The sequence below is a fragment of the Neophocaena asiaeorientalis genome, unplaced genomic scaffold, assembly GCF_003031525.2.
Source record: "Neophocaena asiaeorientalis asiaeorientalis breed wild unplaced genomic scaffold, Neophocaena_asiaeorientalis_V1.1 scaffold150, whole genome shotgun sequence".
Classification (NCBI taxonomy): domain Eukaryota; kingdom Metazoa; phylum Chordata; class Mammalia; order Artiodactyla; family Phocoenidae; genus Neophocaena; species Neophocaena asiaeorientalis.
The window spans coordinates 23,552,578-23,568,953 of record NW_020176571.1 but is presented as its reverse complement, the minus strand read 5'-3'; the positions used below and the strand labels follow the sequence as shown (position 1 = coordinate 23,568,953).

The 16,376-nt window shown below is 37.6% G+C and overlaps 1 protein-coding gene across 1 annotated transcript in view; it reads left to right on the top strand.

Moving 5' to 3' along the window:
• OVCH1 (ovochymase 1) overlaps nucleotides 1-16,376 on the top strand; it is a 47,527-nt gene that overhangs the window by 4,620 nt on the left and 26,531 nt on the right. The window contains exons 6-12 of the mRNA XM_024733165.1: nucleotides 4,999-5,132; nucleotides 6,341-6,481; nucleotides 6,592-6,722; nucleotides 7,458-7,548; nucleotides 8,840-8,968; nucleotides 10,499-10,573; nucleotides 11,657-11,837. Of these exons, the coding sequence (XP_024588933.1) occupies nucleotides 4,999-5,132; nucleotides 6,341-6,481; nucleotides 6,592-6,722; nucleotides 7,458-7,548; nucleotides 8,840-8,968; nucleotides 10,499-10,573; nucleotides 11,657-11,837 (882 nt within the window). The remainder of the gene's footprint in view (nucleotides 1-4,998; nucleotides 5,133-6,340; nucleotides 6,482-6,591; nucleotides 6,723-7,457; nucleotides 7,549-8,839; nucleotides 8,969-10,498; nucleotides 10,574-11,656; nucleotides 11,838-16,376) is intronic.

Genomic DNA, 16,376 nt, shown 5'->3' with positions numbered 1-16,376 from the left:
AGAAATGTCAGGAGGTGAAGAATATCAGGACTGTTTGGACAGTGTGTCCCAGTGCAGCTGGAGAACAATGTTAATGTAAGTAGGAACTGGGGTAGCAGTGGACGATGAAGATAAAAAGGCCTTAATTGTGGAGGACCTTGAATTCCATGTGAAGAAGCTTAGACTTTATGCCATGGGCAATGGGAAGTCAAAATGGTGGTGAGATTATAATTTACAAAATTAATGTAAATATCCATTACAAGTATAGGACAGAAATGATGTGGCTTAATTGCAGCCCATATTTAAAAGGCTTATTAAGAGTCTAAGTTGACGTTCTGTGAGTCAACCTAGTAATAATATAATACCAATAAAGCCTTTGCCATCTTTGCTTAAACTTTTAGACGAATAGCATCCAGAGTCCTATTCTGTTAGAGTCCTGGGCTGGGGTGTGGGCAGGAGGTCTCTAGATACAATCATTAGAGAGGAACATTGATAGGCTGGAAATTACCTGAAGGACAATGACCAAGATCAAAAGAAATTCAAAACAGTGCCTTGGGAGATGTGGTGGAGGGAACTAGGAATATATTCACTCCAAAGAAGACTTGACAGGAGGAAGGAACTGTCTTGATTTATCTGAAAGGCTATCATAGAAGCAGAATTGGACTTCTGATTAACTGCTGAGCTGAGAACAAGAGCAGAGGGTAAATGTTAGAAGAAGGTAGATTTCAGTACAATGTAAAGGAGTTTCTAATTTGAGAGATTTCTGAGATTTAATGGCCTGCGCAGGAGATAATGAATTTCCTTTATAAGTGGATATTTGAGCAGAGGATGGATGGCTATGCGTGAGATTCTAGAAAGCATTTATCTATTGGATAAGAGATACACAGATGACAGACAATTTACCCTCAAAGACAGAGAACTTGTGATTCAATTTAGATGAAGTATTGAAGAGATCTTTGCAAGAAGGACTTTCAAGACAGAGGGTGTTCTTAGTAGTATCAAACATTGCAAAAGTCAAAATGAGTTCAGATAAAATGCCATTGGATATGGTAATTCAAAAGTTAGGAACTGATTCGGTAGAATTGTAAGGTTAGAAGCTATATTCACAATGCGTTAAGAGACTGTTGAAGACTTGGTATCTCTTCACCAAATAGTAAAAATTAATTGAGGCCCTAAGATGTGTCAGGCACTATTTTAGGTGCTAGTTATACAGCAGAGGATGAAACAGACAAAAATGTTTTCCTTTGTGGGGCAAGTTGTGGGGTGGAAAGTGGGGATAATACAGATAATATTACATACAGTAGAAGATGTTAAGTGCTGTACAGAAAAATAAAGCAAGAAGGAGGGGTAGAGAGTGCTGGGTTATGCAATAATTGGGGAAGATGTTCAGGAGGACTGTACTTTGAAAATGATATTTGAACAAAGACTTGAATGAAATGAGTGAGGCCATCAAACGATCATCTTGGGAAGGGATATTCCTGGCAGAAAAAAAAAAAAAAACAACACTTAGCTAGAGCTAAGTGAGAGAGGGCGAAAGTGGTCATGATTATGAGTGGCCAAGCTTATAGAGCATGAGAAGGACTTTGGATTTTACTGTAAGATATGGAGCCACTGGAGGATGTTGAGCAGAGGAGGAACATGATCTGACACATTTTAAAGGATCTCTTTGGCTGTTGTGTTGAAAATAGACCATAGAACAGGCAAGAGCAAGAGCTGAAAGACCAGCTCCTGCAGCAATCCCGGTAAGGATGAAGACAGCTTTGACCAGGTTTGTAACAGTCGAGGTGGTGAGAAGTGGTAGAGCCACAGGATTTGCTAACAACTTGAAAATTTGGGTTTCAAGAGAGAAAAGACTTAAGATTGTGTTGAAGGTTTGTGACCTACAGGAAGGAAGGAGCTGCTATTGTTTGAGATGAGGAAGACAGTTGAGCAGTGAAGGGAAGGAGGAAGGTGGGACAGTGGCTTTGGGTAATAGGGCACTAGGATTAAGAGAAATGGGGATTTTGCTTTTTGAAGGGTAGGGCTAACTGTTCTTATGGGCAGGAGAGAGAGTAAGAGTGATTAGTCAAGAGAAATACATATGTATGTGAAGGAAGTTTCATGAGAACATAACAAATAAAGATTTAGCTTTGGAAAGAAGGAAGATAATTCCTTTCCTGGGAAAGGAACAGAAAATGTCAAGGTAATCTATGGGAAATTTGAAGGAATTTGCACTAGATGATGTTTTAGTAATTGTAAGCTTTGAACTGCTTCATGTTTAGAGAATGAAGTTAAGATTAAATAGTTAAGATATTAAATAGCTTGTAGGGACTAAAGTAAGAAGTCAACTAAAGAGAATAAGACTTTCAGCTACATTACAACTCAATATCAGCATGAATTTGTACCATATTTCAATACATCGAAAACAGACTGGTTGTTCATTGTTATTTTATGTACCACCAATAAAGAAAACAAAATACCCAAGATTAGGAGGTCTCCATATAAAAGTGGGACACCTATACCTTCAGTGTAAGGCTACACAAGGCATAAGCCCACTCATGTGGAAAGTTACATGCCTCAACCTTGGCAATGGATGTAGGGAGGGGTACAAATCTTCCTGAGAATTCAAATCATAAGCTAATATTCATGCAAGTCTGTAGTCTAAAATTTTCACCACTAGTGTAGTCTAAAACACCTCAAGCAGAAAAATTAAGTAGTATGCAGTCAACCCCCAGGTGACTGGCCAAAACTATTACAAATCCTCTCTTGAAACACTCTTTCAATACATTGATTGTAAGACTAACATTGTGAGATCCTTCTAACCGAACTTTAAGACTCCATTGTAAGATCCTTCTGATTTTAGAATGTTCAAATGTGAAAAGACATGTCTTAGAAATGTAATAAGGCATGGAGCCAATTTACCTACTTAGTGACTCCAGCATGCTAAGCAAACTTGAATGATGGAAGAAGGGTCTTTTAAATTCCAAATGGAGTTAATTAGCCAATGGTAAGGGGGAAAGAGATAATGTGAAAGTGAAGCAGGGAGTTATAGTCTCTCCAAGCCTGTCTTTATTCTGGTAGGTGGTAACTAGACTCTCAGAAATGGCAGATTCATGGCATTCAGATGGTCTCCTTCCAAGGAAGATATTACATCTTTTAGAGCCTAGAACAGTGCCTGTCATATAATAACTGCTCACTAGATATTTGAATGAATAAATTAATGATTAATTCTGGTACCCCTCTCTCATTCAGCTTGACTAGACCTCAGAATCCTTTTAATGCAGCAATCACTAACAATAAATCAAGGTTGGCATGTGACTTGAAATCTATTTTCCATCTTTGAGTTAGAGATTTTGAATTAGAAAATAATATGATGAAAACAGGAGAAAGCAGTGGCCTTTGAAGTCATAAAGCCTAAACTGTATTTCCCATTATATGTGAGATGTGATGACTCTTTCAATATCAATGCCAGTTTTTCTATTTAAAGAAGGGGGAGTAATTTCTCTCCTGCCTACCTCAGAGGGGGGTAATGAATCCCAAGAAGGAAGATGGATATGGAGTGCTTTTCCAACTAAAGTGCTTAGAAAAGTGGGCATCGTCGTATTTTAGGCAGCTTATTGCTTTTTAAATCAAAGTGATTAAAAAGTAGTTTTAATAATATTTTAGGCAGTCTATGTTTACATCTAGTTCAGGATGATGAGCTTGAATAGAAAAAGAGTAAAGCAAGGAGTTTCTGGTTAAGGAGAAGATGTTTGGTGAGAATTACAGTGTTTGGTTTTGGAAACTGGGCATAAAAGGGTTAGATAACTCCTACAGTCCTGAGAAGTTATTACTTGGAGGGCAATGGGACAGTTAGCAGGTCTAAGGTTGTTGATAAAGACTATGGAGCTTTAGAAGGAAGCTCGTTCTGACGTGTTAGGTTCCAGATAAGATTGCTTTGCACTCACTCACTCACAAACATAGAAAATGAACTATGGTTACCAAAGGAGGGAGAGGGGTGAGGAGGGATAAATTAGGAATTTGTGATTAGCAGATACACACTACTATATGTAAAATAGATAAACAACAAGGACCTACTGTATAGCACGGGGAACTATATTCAATATCTTGGAATGACCTTTAATGGAAAAGAATCTGAAAAAATATATATATATATGTATGTATGTATAACTGAATTACTTTGCTGTACACCTGAAACATTGTAAATCAACTATACTTCAAAACAATTAAACAGTAAATAAATGAACAATTAAAATCATGACAGAGGGTCACTTGTCAATTAAAAAAAACAATTGCTTTGAACTCACATACATGTGAGCCATAGAAGACCCTGAGAATGTCTGGCCGATTGGGATTTCTTTTCTTGAGTAAATAGTATGAATTCATGTAGAAAAATAAAGGTAAATGATTGTGTGTTAAATTATGTAAACTACTTTCAAAATGTTTAAACATGTTTCTAAAGATATTTGTAAAAGGTCACAGCTTACCTTACCGGAAGTTGGATAACATCGCAGCTACAGGGATTATGACTTAGGCTGACCTAGGAGGATGTGGCTGCTTTGGGTTAAAATATGCTGCATGGTCAATCCATAGTTCATAATCCATAATTCAACTTCTGGCTGAATATTATGAATTTTCAATTAGACTAATAAGTTAGAGAGATGAATCTTAGGTTTCTTAAATTCGTAGATCAAAATTCTTGCATTTTATAACTAAATGAAATTTAAAGGGTGATTTCTGACCGTTCTCTGATTAATACTCTTGGAGAAATGATGGCAATTTGAGCATAAACAAATTATTCTCACATAAAGAATTTTCTCACATAAAGAATCTCACATAAATTATTCTCACATAAAGAATTTTCTCACATAAAGAATCTCACATAAATTATTCTCACATAAAGAATTTCCTTTGCCTTTTACCTTCTAATATCCTGTAAAATTTTAGTATTGAGTTATGAGCTAAACCTCAGATATTAGATCTTATTTGTCACACTTGACTCTGCCATTTATTATACTTTCTTCACTTTCTCCTCTGCAGCTTATGTATCTGGAAAATAATGGTACCAGAAAATAAAGTTATCCTAATAAAATTTACAAGCTTAGACATAGAAAATCAAGTTGAATGTGACCATGACTATGTATCTTTACAATCAAGCCGTGGAGTGCTTATTAGTGAGTATGCTACATTTATTTTCATTTGTCATTTTAGAGTATCCAAACAACCAAAGAGGGGCTAAAGGGTCTGAAATTAGATTTCTGTACACAGGGAAATTATTTCATCTTGCAAACTGTGCCCTTTTGAAGGGGCCAAGAGTGTGTGTGGTAAGAGTAGAAGCAAAGACCAGCATATTTCCTGGGGTTTATCGATTCCTTTCTCAAGTTTAATAGCAGTATTGAATGAAATTGATCTCACAATTGTCAGAAACTTCCTTTCAAGGCCATGTCAGTTTTTTCCTTCTTACCACAAAAGCGGGTGCATGTTTGCCAAATCTGGTACAGACAGAAAGCATATGGAAGAAAATGTAAACCATTCATAACCTTACCACCTAGAGGTAAATGTTGCTAACATTTTGATGTATATTTATCTATACATATTAACTGTACACACTGAACTCTACATTGTTTTATAATGTTCTTTTTTCTCATGACAATAGGTAATTTCATGTCATTTCGTTTCTTTTATTGAATATCTCTTATAAGCTATGTAAGCATAACTGATATATTTACTTTAATTGAAATATTATGTGTTAAGCGTGATAGAAGGTCTCTGGAGCTGGCATAGACCTCAGTCTCTAGGTCTCCATATGGGCAACGATTAGGATAAATATTTCTTCAGAAATATTTGACAGAATGCTATAGTCAAGGTATTGTGCTAAGGGTTATAATATTTATTGACTAAATGATTTCATGCTTCAGGCCTTTTTACCCAGTAATCATTCTTTAAACCAATCATTAAACCAGATATCATACCAAGTACTGGATGTATACAGAGTAAAAGCAGTCTCTGCCCTACTGAGCTTGCAGTTTGGTGAAGTAAATAAAGGTGTACCACAAAGTAGGAAATGACGTAGAGTAGGATATGTGCTGTGGGGTTCAGAAAAGCTCTCGTTTCCATTGGTTGTCAGGGAATGTCTATGGAGAGCTGGACTTTGAGTTATACCCTGAAGGATGAGTAGAATTTGGACATGTGAGATTGGGTATGAGGAAGTAAATGGAGTATAAATTATTGAAGCAGAGTGTAGAATGAATTAAAGAGACTACTGTATACTTTGGTGTATTTAGAACAGAGAGTTCATGGAAGGTAGTATCAGAAAAGCACGTGTCTAAGTTTGTTTCCATCATTTTTCAGTAATCTTGTTTCAATTTCTTTTGCTTTTAAGGAAAGGTCTGTGGAAATATATTGCCCTCACCATTGCTGACAGAGACCAATGAGGCCACAGTTACCTTTGTTTCTGATACAGACAACAGTGGCAGCAGCTTTGAGCTTACCTTTACTGCTATATGGAAGAACTCAGAAGCAGGTAGGTATTAAATCAGGCATGCAATTCCCTGCTGTTTTTCTGTGATATGAGGGTGAGGAAGAGGGAATGCCTTTGGCTATTCACCTAGGATTTCCGCAACACTTCCATAGGTTCAGGATGTGGGAGTGGGGCTGTGCTGGTGGTGGAAGGGATGATTCACTCTGCCGGCTATCCTCACCTGTATCCCAGGAATGTAGGGTGTCACTGGTTGATTCATGCTCCAGAGAAACACACTATAAAGGCAAGCAACTAAGGAGGCCTTTACTTCATCAAGAAATTAGCTGTGTGTGTTTAGCAGAACTTGCTTCATCAGGACTGTTAAATTGTCATATGATTAAGATCTTCTATTTGCTTTTTTTTTTAACTCTTAAAGGGGATCTTTGTATGTAGTTTAAAATGTTTTAGCAGTTTAAAAGAGACTAAAACAAAAAGTAAGTCTCCTACTTATCTAACTCCCATCCTACTTCCTGAAATCAAACACTGATAAGTTTCTGGAATATCCATAGAGAGAGATTCTGAGCATTTACAAACATGTATATATTCCTATTGCTTGGCAGTGCTTTCTCTACTTAAAAATATCTCAGGGATCTTTCTAGATAAGCCCAGAGGGCTTCTTTACAACAACTGCATTAAATTATATTGTGTGATGTCCCTTAACTTCTTACACCAGTTCCCTATTAACAGACTTCTAGTGAGTTGCCAGTCTTTGCCCATGCCAGCAATGCTGGTATGTTCCTGTGTCACTGTTTTTGGACGATGTGGATGTATGTAATTCCCAGAAGTGGACTCACTGGGTCAAAGGGTTTGTGTCTTTAAATCTGGTAGTAATTGCCCTCCAAAGAGGCTGCGGTTGTTTACCCTTCTACCAACGGGATATGAGGGTATGACTGAGAGCCCTTTAACGTATAGAGGGAAACTTTAAAAGTTTGTATCTTCTCTTTGACCACTTCTCTGGTTATGTTTATAATTTGTACAGCTGACATGTGAAGACCTTAGTATTGAATTTAACCAAAATGGTACTCATGCTGTTGTGATTTATGGTGATCCTGAAGAGGAACATGGGTTGGGTGGTAACATTCTGTCCTTTAAATTTAATCTGAAAAGTATGAGACAAACCAGAGTAGTTGGAGCATTGGCTGGCTTCCTTGGATACCATGAGGTAGAGTGGGGATACGAATTTCTTATACTGGAAACTCATGATGCCATAAAACTTTAGCTTTAAAATCTATCACTTCAACTGATTTACCAGTAAAGTTTTTTAATAGAAACATGCAAAATTTGAAGAATGTTTCAGAATATTTGGAAGGTGAAAAGGAGGTCCCAGGGAAAAAAGAAAATGTTAACACTGAGTAAATTTTTGGCAGAGATTTAAGGTAAAATTTTAAACATTTTTTTCTGTATTAATCCCTTCAATTGCTGATATATTCATTTTTATGTCCAAGAAAAGTAACCAAAAAAGATTATTCAAAGCTATAATTTCTACGTGAGCCCTAAAAGTTAAATTTTGAACTAAATTCTTCAAATATACTTTCAGCTTTGACCTACCAATTTACTGCGTATGAAAAATTATCCGTTCTGGCCATGTTACCACATCCTTAACACCTACTATGTGTCCCTCAGCTAGGTGTAGTGTGGGTTGGAGACCAGGAATATAGATAACTTTGGAATGTTTATTTGGATAGTCAGGGCAGGTGAAGGGAGCCCAATTCCCGGATGCAGCAGATCGGGACCCATATAGAGTGGGGTTTAGGTGAAGCAGATTTCAGATGTGTTACCTATCACATAAAGTGTAGCCATGCTCAGTTTGGAAGGAGGAATACCAAGTTTGGGATTTTCTTTTTTTTTTTTTTTCTTTTATTTATTTTTTTTTGCGATACGCGGGTCTCTCACTGCTGCGGCCTCTCCCGTTGCGGAGCACAGGCTCCGGACGTGCAGGCTCAGCGGCCATGGCTCATGGGCCTAGCCGCTCCGCGGCATATTGTTCCCGGACCGGGACACGAACCCGCATCCCCTGCATCGGCAGGCGGACTCTCAACCACTGTGCCAGGGAAGCCCCTGGGATTTTCTTTAATTCACCTCTTCTCATTGTCTATAAATTAACAGTCAACTGAGGTTTCTATGCATACTAAAAGTCAGATAATCTTGCCCTATCTATAGAGTTTTTCCTGCGAGATAAAATTATAGTACATTGTTATCTTGAAACTAGTGTTTGATTCCCACATGAAATGGAAGGGTACAAAGCAAAGTTGGAGAAAACAAAACCTTTCAGAAGAAAATTAATTGGATGATGTTTTACCTCTGTTTTCTGATTTTTAATTTTTTGTAACTATAAAGCAAAGTTCCCTAAAACTTTTACAGCCAAGCTTTGTGAAATCTTGAACACCACTCGGGTATTCAGTCCTGGTAATATGATGGTGACTCATTTTAAAAGTGATGGTGAAAAGAATTTCCAACGCTTCAAGGCTAGATTCAGCGTTTTACCCTCAGGTGAGTATAAGCACTTGTATGATTGTGATATTTTGCTTACGAAAATGGTTATAAGGAAGATAATTTAACCATGTTTATCTAAATTTAGGGTGCTTGAATCACCTAGGTAGCAAAATTAAAGTGCAGATTCCTGGGCCCACCCCCAAAGATTTTGATTCTGTAGATGTGGAATGGGGCCCTGGAACCTGTGCTTTAAGAAGTACTTCAGATGATGCCAAGAAACTGTGTCCACTAGATGATCAAAAAAGATTCCAAGCACCTTATATGAAAAGTAGATAATTCAGATTTGAGAGTGTAACTCAGAAATGAGATTGGCTCTGTTTGGGGATATTTGAGGGCTTTGAAGGATTAGTATGATTTTAGTCATTCTAGAAAATAAAGTAGCCTTTACTCAGACAAAAGGGATATCATATGCAAAGACCCTAATGTGAAAGAGCATGGATGTTGTACAGAAAGCTACAAATACCTCAATTTTGTTGGAGTTTTGGAGGGAATGATAAAAAAGGCAAGAGTTAGATCATGAGGGACACAGGATATTAAATGTTAAGTACCACAGTGACAGCATATCTAGTTAACATTTATTGATTACTCACCCTGTACCAGGTATGGACTAAGCATTTCACATGTATTATTACATTTATTCCTCAGTACAAACCTAAGAGGTTTGTATACTGTTCCCCTTTTCACAGATGAGAGAACAGAGGCTTAGGAGTTCAATAACTTTCCCCAAGGTGCATAGCTGACACAAGGTGGAGCCAGAATTCAAACCTTAGTGGTAATGTAGAAGATGGCATTAGAGGTCAGGGGTGAGCTCACTCACAAGGAGAGTAGTGAGGAAATCATGGTAAGAATTTATTCTGGCATTGCTTGATTAGTTATGTTGTGGGGAAGGAGATATATGAAGAAGAAAAATTCCAGCATGATTTCCAGGATTCTAGCTTGAGTGGCTGCATGGATTGTGGAGTCATTAAATGATACAGAGAAACATAACAAGAGCATCTTGACTGTTAAAATCAATTGATTCCATTTGAGATATGTGGATTTTTATGAGCTTGTGGGAGATTCAGATGGAGGTATCCAGCAGCCCTAGAATTAGTCCTAGATCTAGCAGTCCTAGATCCAGAATTCAGGAAGGAGATTTAGATCGAAGATGGACATTTGGAAGTCATATATATGTAAATGAATAAAAATAGGGCTATGAACAGTCCTTTCGTGGAATATCTTTCAGAATGAAGAATAGGATCCTGAAATAAAGACTGAGATTGGGAAAAGATGACCATAGATATATTTTTAAAAAACCAGGAGAGTAATTTAATGGAGCCAAGGAAGGAAGAAATGCTTAAAAGGGTACAACAGGGATATTAAGAGATATACGACCAAATCACATGTATGGGATCTGGCATAACATTTGAAAGATAGTAGTAGTTAGATCAACTTAAGAGCGGTTCTATGATTGACCATGTAAGCAAGTAGGGTCAGCTACTATAGGCTACTCTAAATATTTTCAATTAATATTTTTTTCCTCTGCAGATTCTTTAAACAAAATTGGATCAACATCATCTTCAAAAACCAATGCTGTATCTTCTACAAAAGATATTCCATATGGTGAGTTGATGACCATGTGATTCTTATCTGTTTAATTTCCTTTCTTCTTTAACTAGATGTCTCTTTACAGAAGCCTCATCTTGCATTGATATAGCTTCACAGTGAGCAAGAATGAGTTTTATATTTAAGCCCGTGAAATTTCCAGAACCCTGTTTGGGTTTGAGTATAGACTTATAGATAGAGGGAAGAAGAAATAAGCTTTATGACAGGAAAAAAGAGGTACAGAGAGCATTCCTTGTCCTCATTTATTCCTATGCAAACTTAAAATATCTTCCTAAATTCTGTGTTTAATATGATTTTGCATTTGGGGGCAAAGGGTGAAAACAAAACTTTTTTGTTTGTATTTTTTTAACACACTTGCAACTCTTAACTTCATTATAATCTTAAGTGTCTGGTTAAATATTATGAACTTTCATTGCTCTGTATGCATGTATTTCATATGTTCTAGTTGATGGGTTTTAATATCAATAGAAAGTTGCACAGGGAGCTATAAAGAGGGGAAATTGTCTGCCTCTTATGGGGGAGTCAGAGAAGACTTCATGGAGAAGATAGTACTTGATCTGAGTCACAGCAGTATTCCAGACAAGAGAACAGCATTTGGATGTCTGAGCCAATTTGGTATGTTTGGGGATTGGTAAATGGTTTTATACAATGAGAAAGAGAGATTAAACAAGGATGTATAATAAAGAACCTTGTATCCTTTGCTAATAAACAGAATTTTCCTACTAGAATGTAAGTTCCATGAGGGCCAGGATTTTTGTCTACAGTATGCTGTTCATTGATATGTCACCAATGTCTAGAACAGTGCCTGGCAACACCAAACACTAAATAAATATTTGTTAAATTAATGAATAAATATAAATTTTTAGGCCAGTACCTAAAAACCTGATTGCTTAGCAGAGTCACCTAGGCAAGCTTTTAAAGTCAGATTCTACAGAGATGGGTCTTAGGAATCTATATCTTCATGAAACTCATCTGGTATTTGGGAATTACTACTGTTGGCTATGGCAAGCCATTGGGGGAGGAGTGTGTTCTTAATTATTTCAGTTGGATGGGTCATTAGTTTGATCTCCTTTGCTGTAGGTGTCTGTGGCATCCCTCCATTTAGTCCCCAGTGGCTTTCCAGGAGAATTGCAGGAGGGGAAGAAGCCTGCCCCCACTGCTGGCCATGGCAGGTGGGTTTGAGGTTTCTAGGCAATCACCAGTGTGGAGGTACCATCATCAGCTCTATTTGGATTCTGACTGCAGCCCATTGTGTGCAATCGTGAGTGAGACTGATGATATTTTACTAATGTATTTATGTACCATACCTAGGACATAAGTAAAATTGTCTAACTTCTAAAATCATCCAGGTTAATTCTGAAGCATGAATCTTCCTTTCAGTGTTTCTGCCCCAGGTCCACCTAGCCTCTATTTAAACAATGTCAGTGAGGAAAAAGCAAATCAAATCTTGAAATTGTTCATCCCATTTATAGGGATCTCTGATTATGTTAAGTCCAAGTCTGCTTCTCTGTAGCAGAAACTTATTGATCTAAATTTACTGCAGTTCCAGAAAACAAGAACTCAATCTCTTTCTTCTATCACATAACAGCCCTTCCTATACTTCAAGAGCCCTCTCACATTGCCCTTAACTTAATCCTTAAGCTAAATGCTCATTGTTCTATTGTTTGTAATTCCAGAGGCCTCACCATGCAATGTACCTTACCCTGGATTGGTTTAGCCTTGTTCCTTTTAAAGTATGGTTCACGACAGTGGAGAGCACAGTAGGATAATCCACACCTTGATCACTGAACTTTCCATGTTTTTAAATTGTAAACTATGCCATGATATGAAAAACTGTACATAATATACATATGTAATCTAAAGAATAGTTAGTAAATGTATATTTGTGTCCCTACTACCTAGCGTAAAAAGGATCTTTACACTTTCCTTTCAAAACCCCTTAGTGCCCCTCCCAAAGAGGTAAACACTATGCTAAATTTTGTGTTCATAATTCCTTTGCTTTTTTTTTTTTCGTTTTAACATCTATGAATCCCTAAAACCAGTATATCACCTTGTTTTTCCTGGTTTTGATATTAATGTAAAAGAACTATAGTTTATATTCTTCTGTGATTTGCTTTTATCTTTATAACATATATAGATTAAATCATGTGAATGTGTGTAACTGTAATTAATTCATTTTCAGTCCAGACTAGTTAAGGCAATCACTTGTGGGTTGGTTCTGGACACTGTATATTTAAATACTCCCGAGGATAAACAACAAGGTCCTACTGTACAGCAGAGAGAACTATATTCAATATCCTATGATAAACCATAATGGAAAAGAATATTTTTTTAAAATGTACATATATATATATAAAAAACTGAATCACTTTGCTGTACAGCAGAAATTTACACAACATTGTAAGTCAACTATACTTCAAAATAAATAAATACTCTCCAGATGATTCCAATGTACAGCCAAGGTCCAGAACACTTCCCTGTCCCTGACTCCATCTTGACCCCTCCCCTGCTTGTCCCCGGTGGACCCACACCCTTCCTCAAACATGCTGTGCTTGTTCCTTTCTCAAGGTCTGTGTAGTTGCTGTTCCCTCTGCCATTCAGGACACCAAGGTCCATTTAGTTGTCCTGTCTCCTTCGCCTCCTCTTGGCTCTGAGTCTCACTGACTTTCCTTGTTTTTGATGACCTGGACAGTATTTAGGAGTACTCATCTGGTATTTTGTAGAATGTACCTCAGTTTGAGTTCGTCTGATGTTTTTCTCATGGTTTTACTGGGATTATGGATTTGGGGGAGGAGGAACACAGAGGCAACATGCTCTTCTTATCACATCATATCAAGGGTACAAGCTGTCAACATGACTTCTCAATGATGACGTTAACCTCCATCACTGGCCCAGGCAGTGTTTACCAGGTGTCTCTACTGTAAAGGTGCATCTTCCCCCCATCCTTACCTACTCTTTGGAAACAAGTGGCTAAGGGTAGCCCACACTCAAACAGTTGGGCATTAAGCTCCACCTTCTTGAGTGCATAGCTTCCTACAAAAATTATTTGAAATTCTTCTGTATGGGAGATTTACCTCTTCTCTTCCTTTTATTTATTAAATCATGTATTTATAACGGTGCGGACTTGAAAATATTTACTTTTATAAATACTGTATATTTATTTTGTTGCTCAAATTGTTCCAGCTTTGACTACTGTGAGTTCTTTCAGAGTGGCTTCTTGTCTTTTTGATATTCCCCCATCCTTTGTGACACTACAGGATGCTCCAGGTTCATCTTATGTATTCCCCTCTCAGTCCTAGAAACAGCCATTTCTCCCGTGAGCCCTGGTTCATTTTATTGGAGAATGGCATGAGAAGTCAAGATCTGGGTGCTGAGCACCCTGCTTGCTACTAGGGGGCTATTGTTTCTAGGCCCTCTTAGCTGAAAGAGCTAGAAAATGTAAGTATGCATACTAACTCACTTATATAAACCTATTTATCTATCTGTACCTATATTAAAGTAAACATGAGTTCATGCGAATATTGCCAACTCAATCCAGTAACCACATGGTTCATTCTAACACCTTCTGCCCTTGGAGAAGCCATTTTATAAGAATTCTATCAAAGTGCATTTTTATGTACCATGGAAAAACCTCAGTTATAGCTGACTAATTAGTGAAAATTAATGCATTGGAGAAAACAGCTATTAGTATTGATACCAGAGGCACAGCAGAAGCTTTGGCAGACTCCCTTGTCAAATAGTTTAGTCTGTTCCTGAATTAATGTCATGGACCATGACTCCTTGCAGCAAGATACCAACCACAGCAAACCATTCTTCACAAGGTAGAATATTCAACTTGATGAGTCAATTGAGATTAATAAACAGGGTCAGCTAAAAATGTTTGTGAACCATTTAAGTTAACCACAAAAAGAACTTGTGTCCAATATCATTAGTGAACCTTCTTGGTTTCTTTGTAAAATTTCATTAAAATAGTAATAATGTTTGTTTTAAAAGGCAGTTAAATAAAGTTATCAGGTAAAATCTAAACTACCTTCTCCATTTCACTAATCCATTCCGCCTCTCTGGAAGTAATCAATATTAAAATGTTTTAATTATCTGATTTTCCATTAATGTTTATGCACATTAAATGTACTTTGTAGTATTTTATAATTTTTTGCACAAAACATTGTGCCTTGTATTTATACTGATATGAAAAATGTCTGTGCACCTCATTTTTTCTTTAACTTTTCATAGTTGCCTAACTTACTTGACCAGAAAAATATCTTTTTGAAGCTTGAACTATATAGATCTTTACCCCAGAAGCGTTTGATATGCTGGTATAACCGAGGTAGTATGTTCCCTTCATGCCTTGCCTTTAGGGAACTCTTCAGCTGATTCCTTCAAGGACTTGCTTCTACCTGCCTCAGCTTCATCAATCTTATACACATCCAGGGCTCCATCCTCCATAGAAGGGGGCTTCTGAGTATCCAAATCCACTGAGAAGGCAGGTTTGCCATGTGGGATGAGCCAGTTGAGGAAGTGTGCAAAATCTGGGAGCCGAGATAGACATCATTTTTGCTGAAGGTCACCAGGTGCCAGGCTGGCTGGCATTGCTGGGTAGTGTTCCAAAGGCAATAAGGACAACTGACAGCAACACTGTATCACCTCCCATATACTACTGTCCCTGGCACTGGTTACCCTTAGTATTAGTTCTCAAACTTTAGCAAACATCAGAATTGCCTGGAGGGTTTCTGACTTAAAGTCTGGTGTGGGGCTGGAGAGTCTGTATTTCTAACAAGTTCCTGGGTAATGTTGTTCTATCCTTAGGAAAAACCTGGTGTGTTCTTATTTTGCTGACTCCACTCTGGTCTTCGTGATCATGTGGGATTTTTAACTTACTTTAGGGCACTAAACTCACTTTGCAATTGTGCGTTGGAATTTTTCTGTCTCAAACCTAAATCAGTGTTTTTTTCAATTTCAGCCCCTTTCTGTAACTTAGCAGTTACTCTTTCTTCTCCTGTTGCAGTAAGTGATACATGTCCCGTTGTTGCGTTGGGGATGGGGCCATAAGGATACAAGAAATGAAGCTTGATCATGGGCAAGTGGGAAGAAAGGCTAGAGAAATTCATAAATTGATACCTTCAGCTATTGTCCCATATTGGAGAAATCTCAAGCTTTGTTGCTTTATAAAGCGTACGTTGTGTTGTCATATACTTTTTACAGTGTTCTCTACCAAATAAAAGGATATTTGTTGACTGTGCACAATTTCTTCACTAGAGATTGTGAGCTACATTATCAGCTCTACCATGATGTTTATTATTTCTTTGTATTGTGGACACTATTCTCTGTATAAAAAGGTAGAATGAATTTGTCATCAAATTGGTCGCCTGGACACATGCCGGGACACCCCTCGTCTCAGCCAGGGAGGTTCTTTTTCCACTCGGATTCACACAGCCAATCATGAAACCAATGCTGAGACTGGGACAGCAGAAGCTTTGTTCAATGGCAGAAGAATGGAGAAGTGGGAATTTAGTTCGAAATTCAACTTCTTAACCCAATTCTGGTGGAGACACCATATATATAGGAGGGTCGAAGTAAAATGGAGGGAATTGGAAAGAGTGGAAGGAATATTCATGACTTATCAGAGAACAAGGGTGTGGTTTGGACCTGGAACTGATGCAGCACTCCTTTTCAGTTCTTGTATGGGCTTTTCCAGTGTTGTCATGGCAACCATTAACTGTCATGGTGCTGGTGGGTACGTCATTTAGCTATTGTATTACAATGAGCATATAATGAGGTCCAAGGTCTAGTGGAAGTCAAA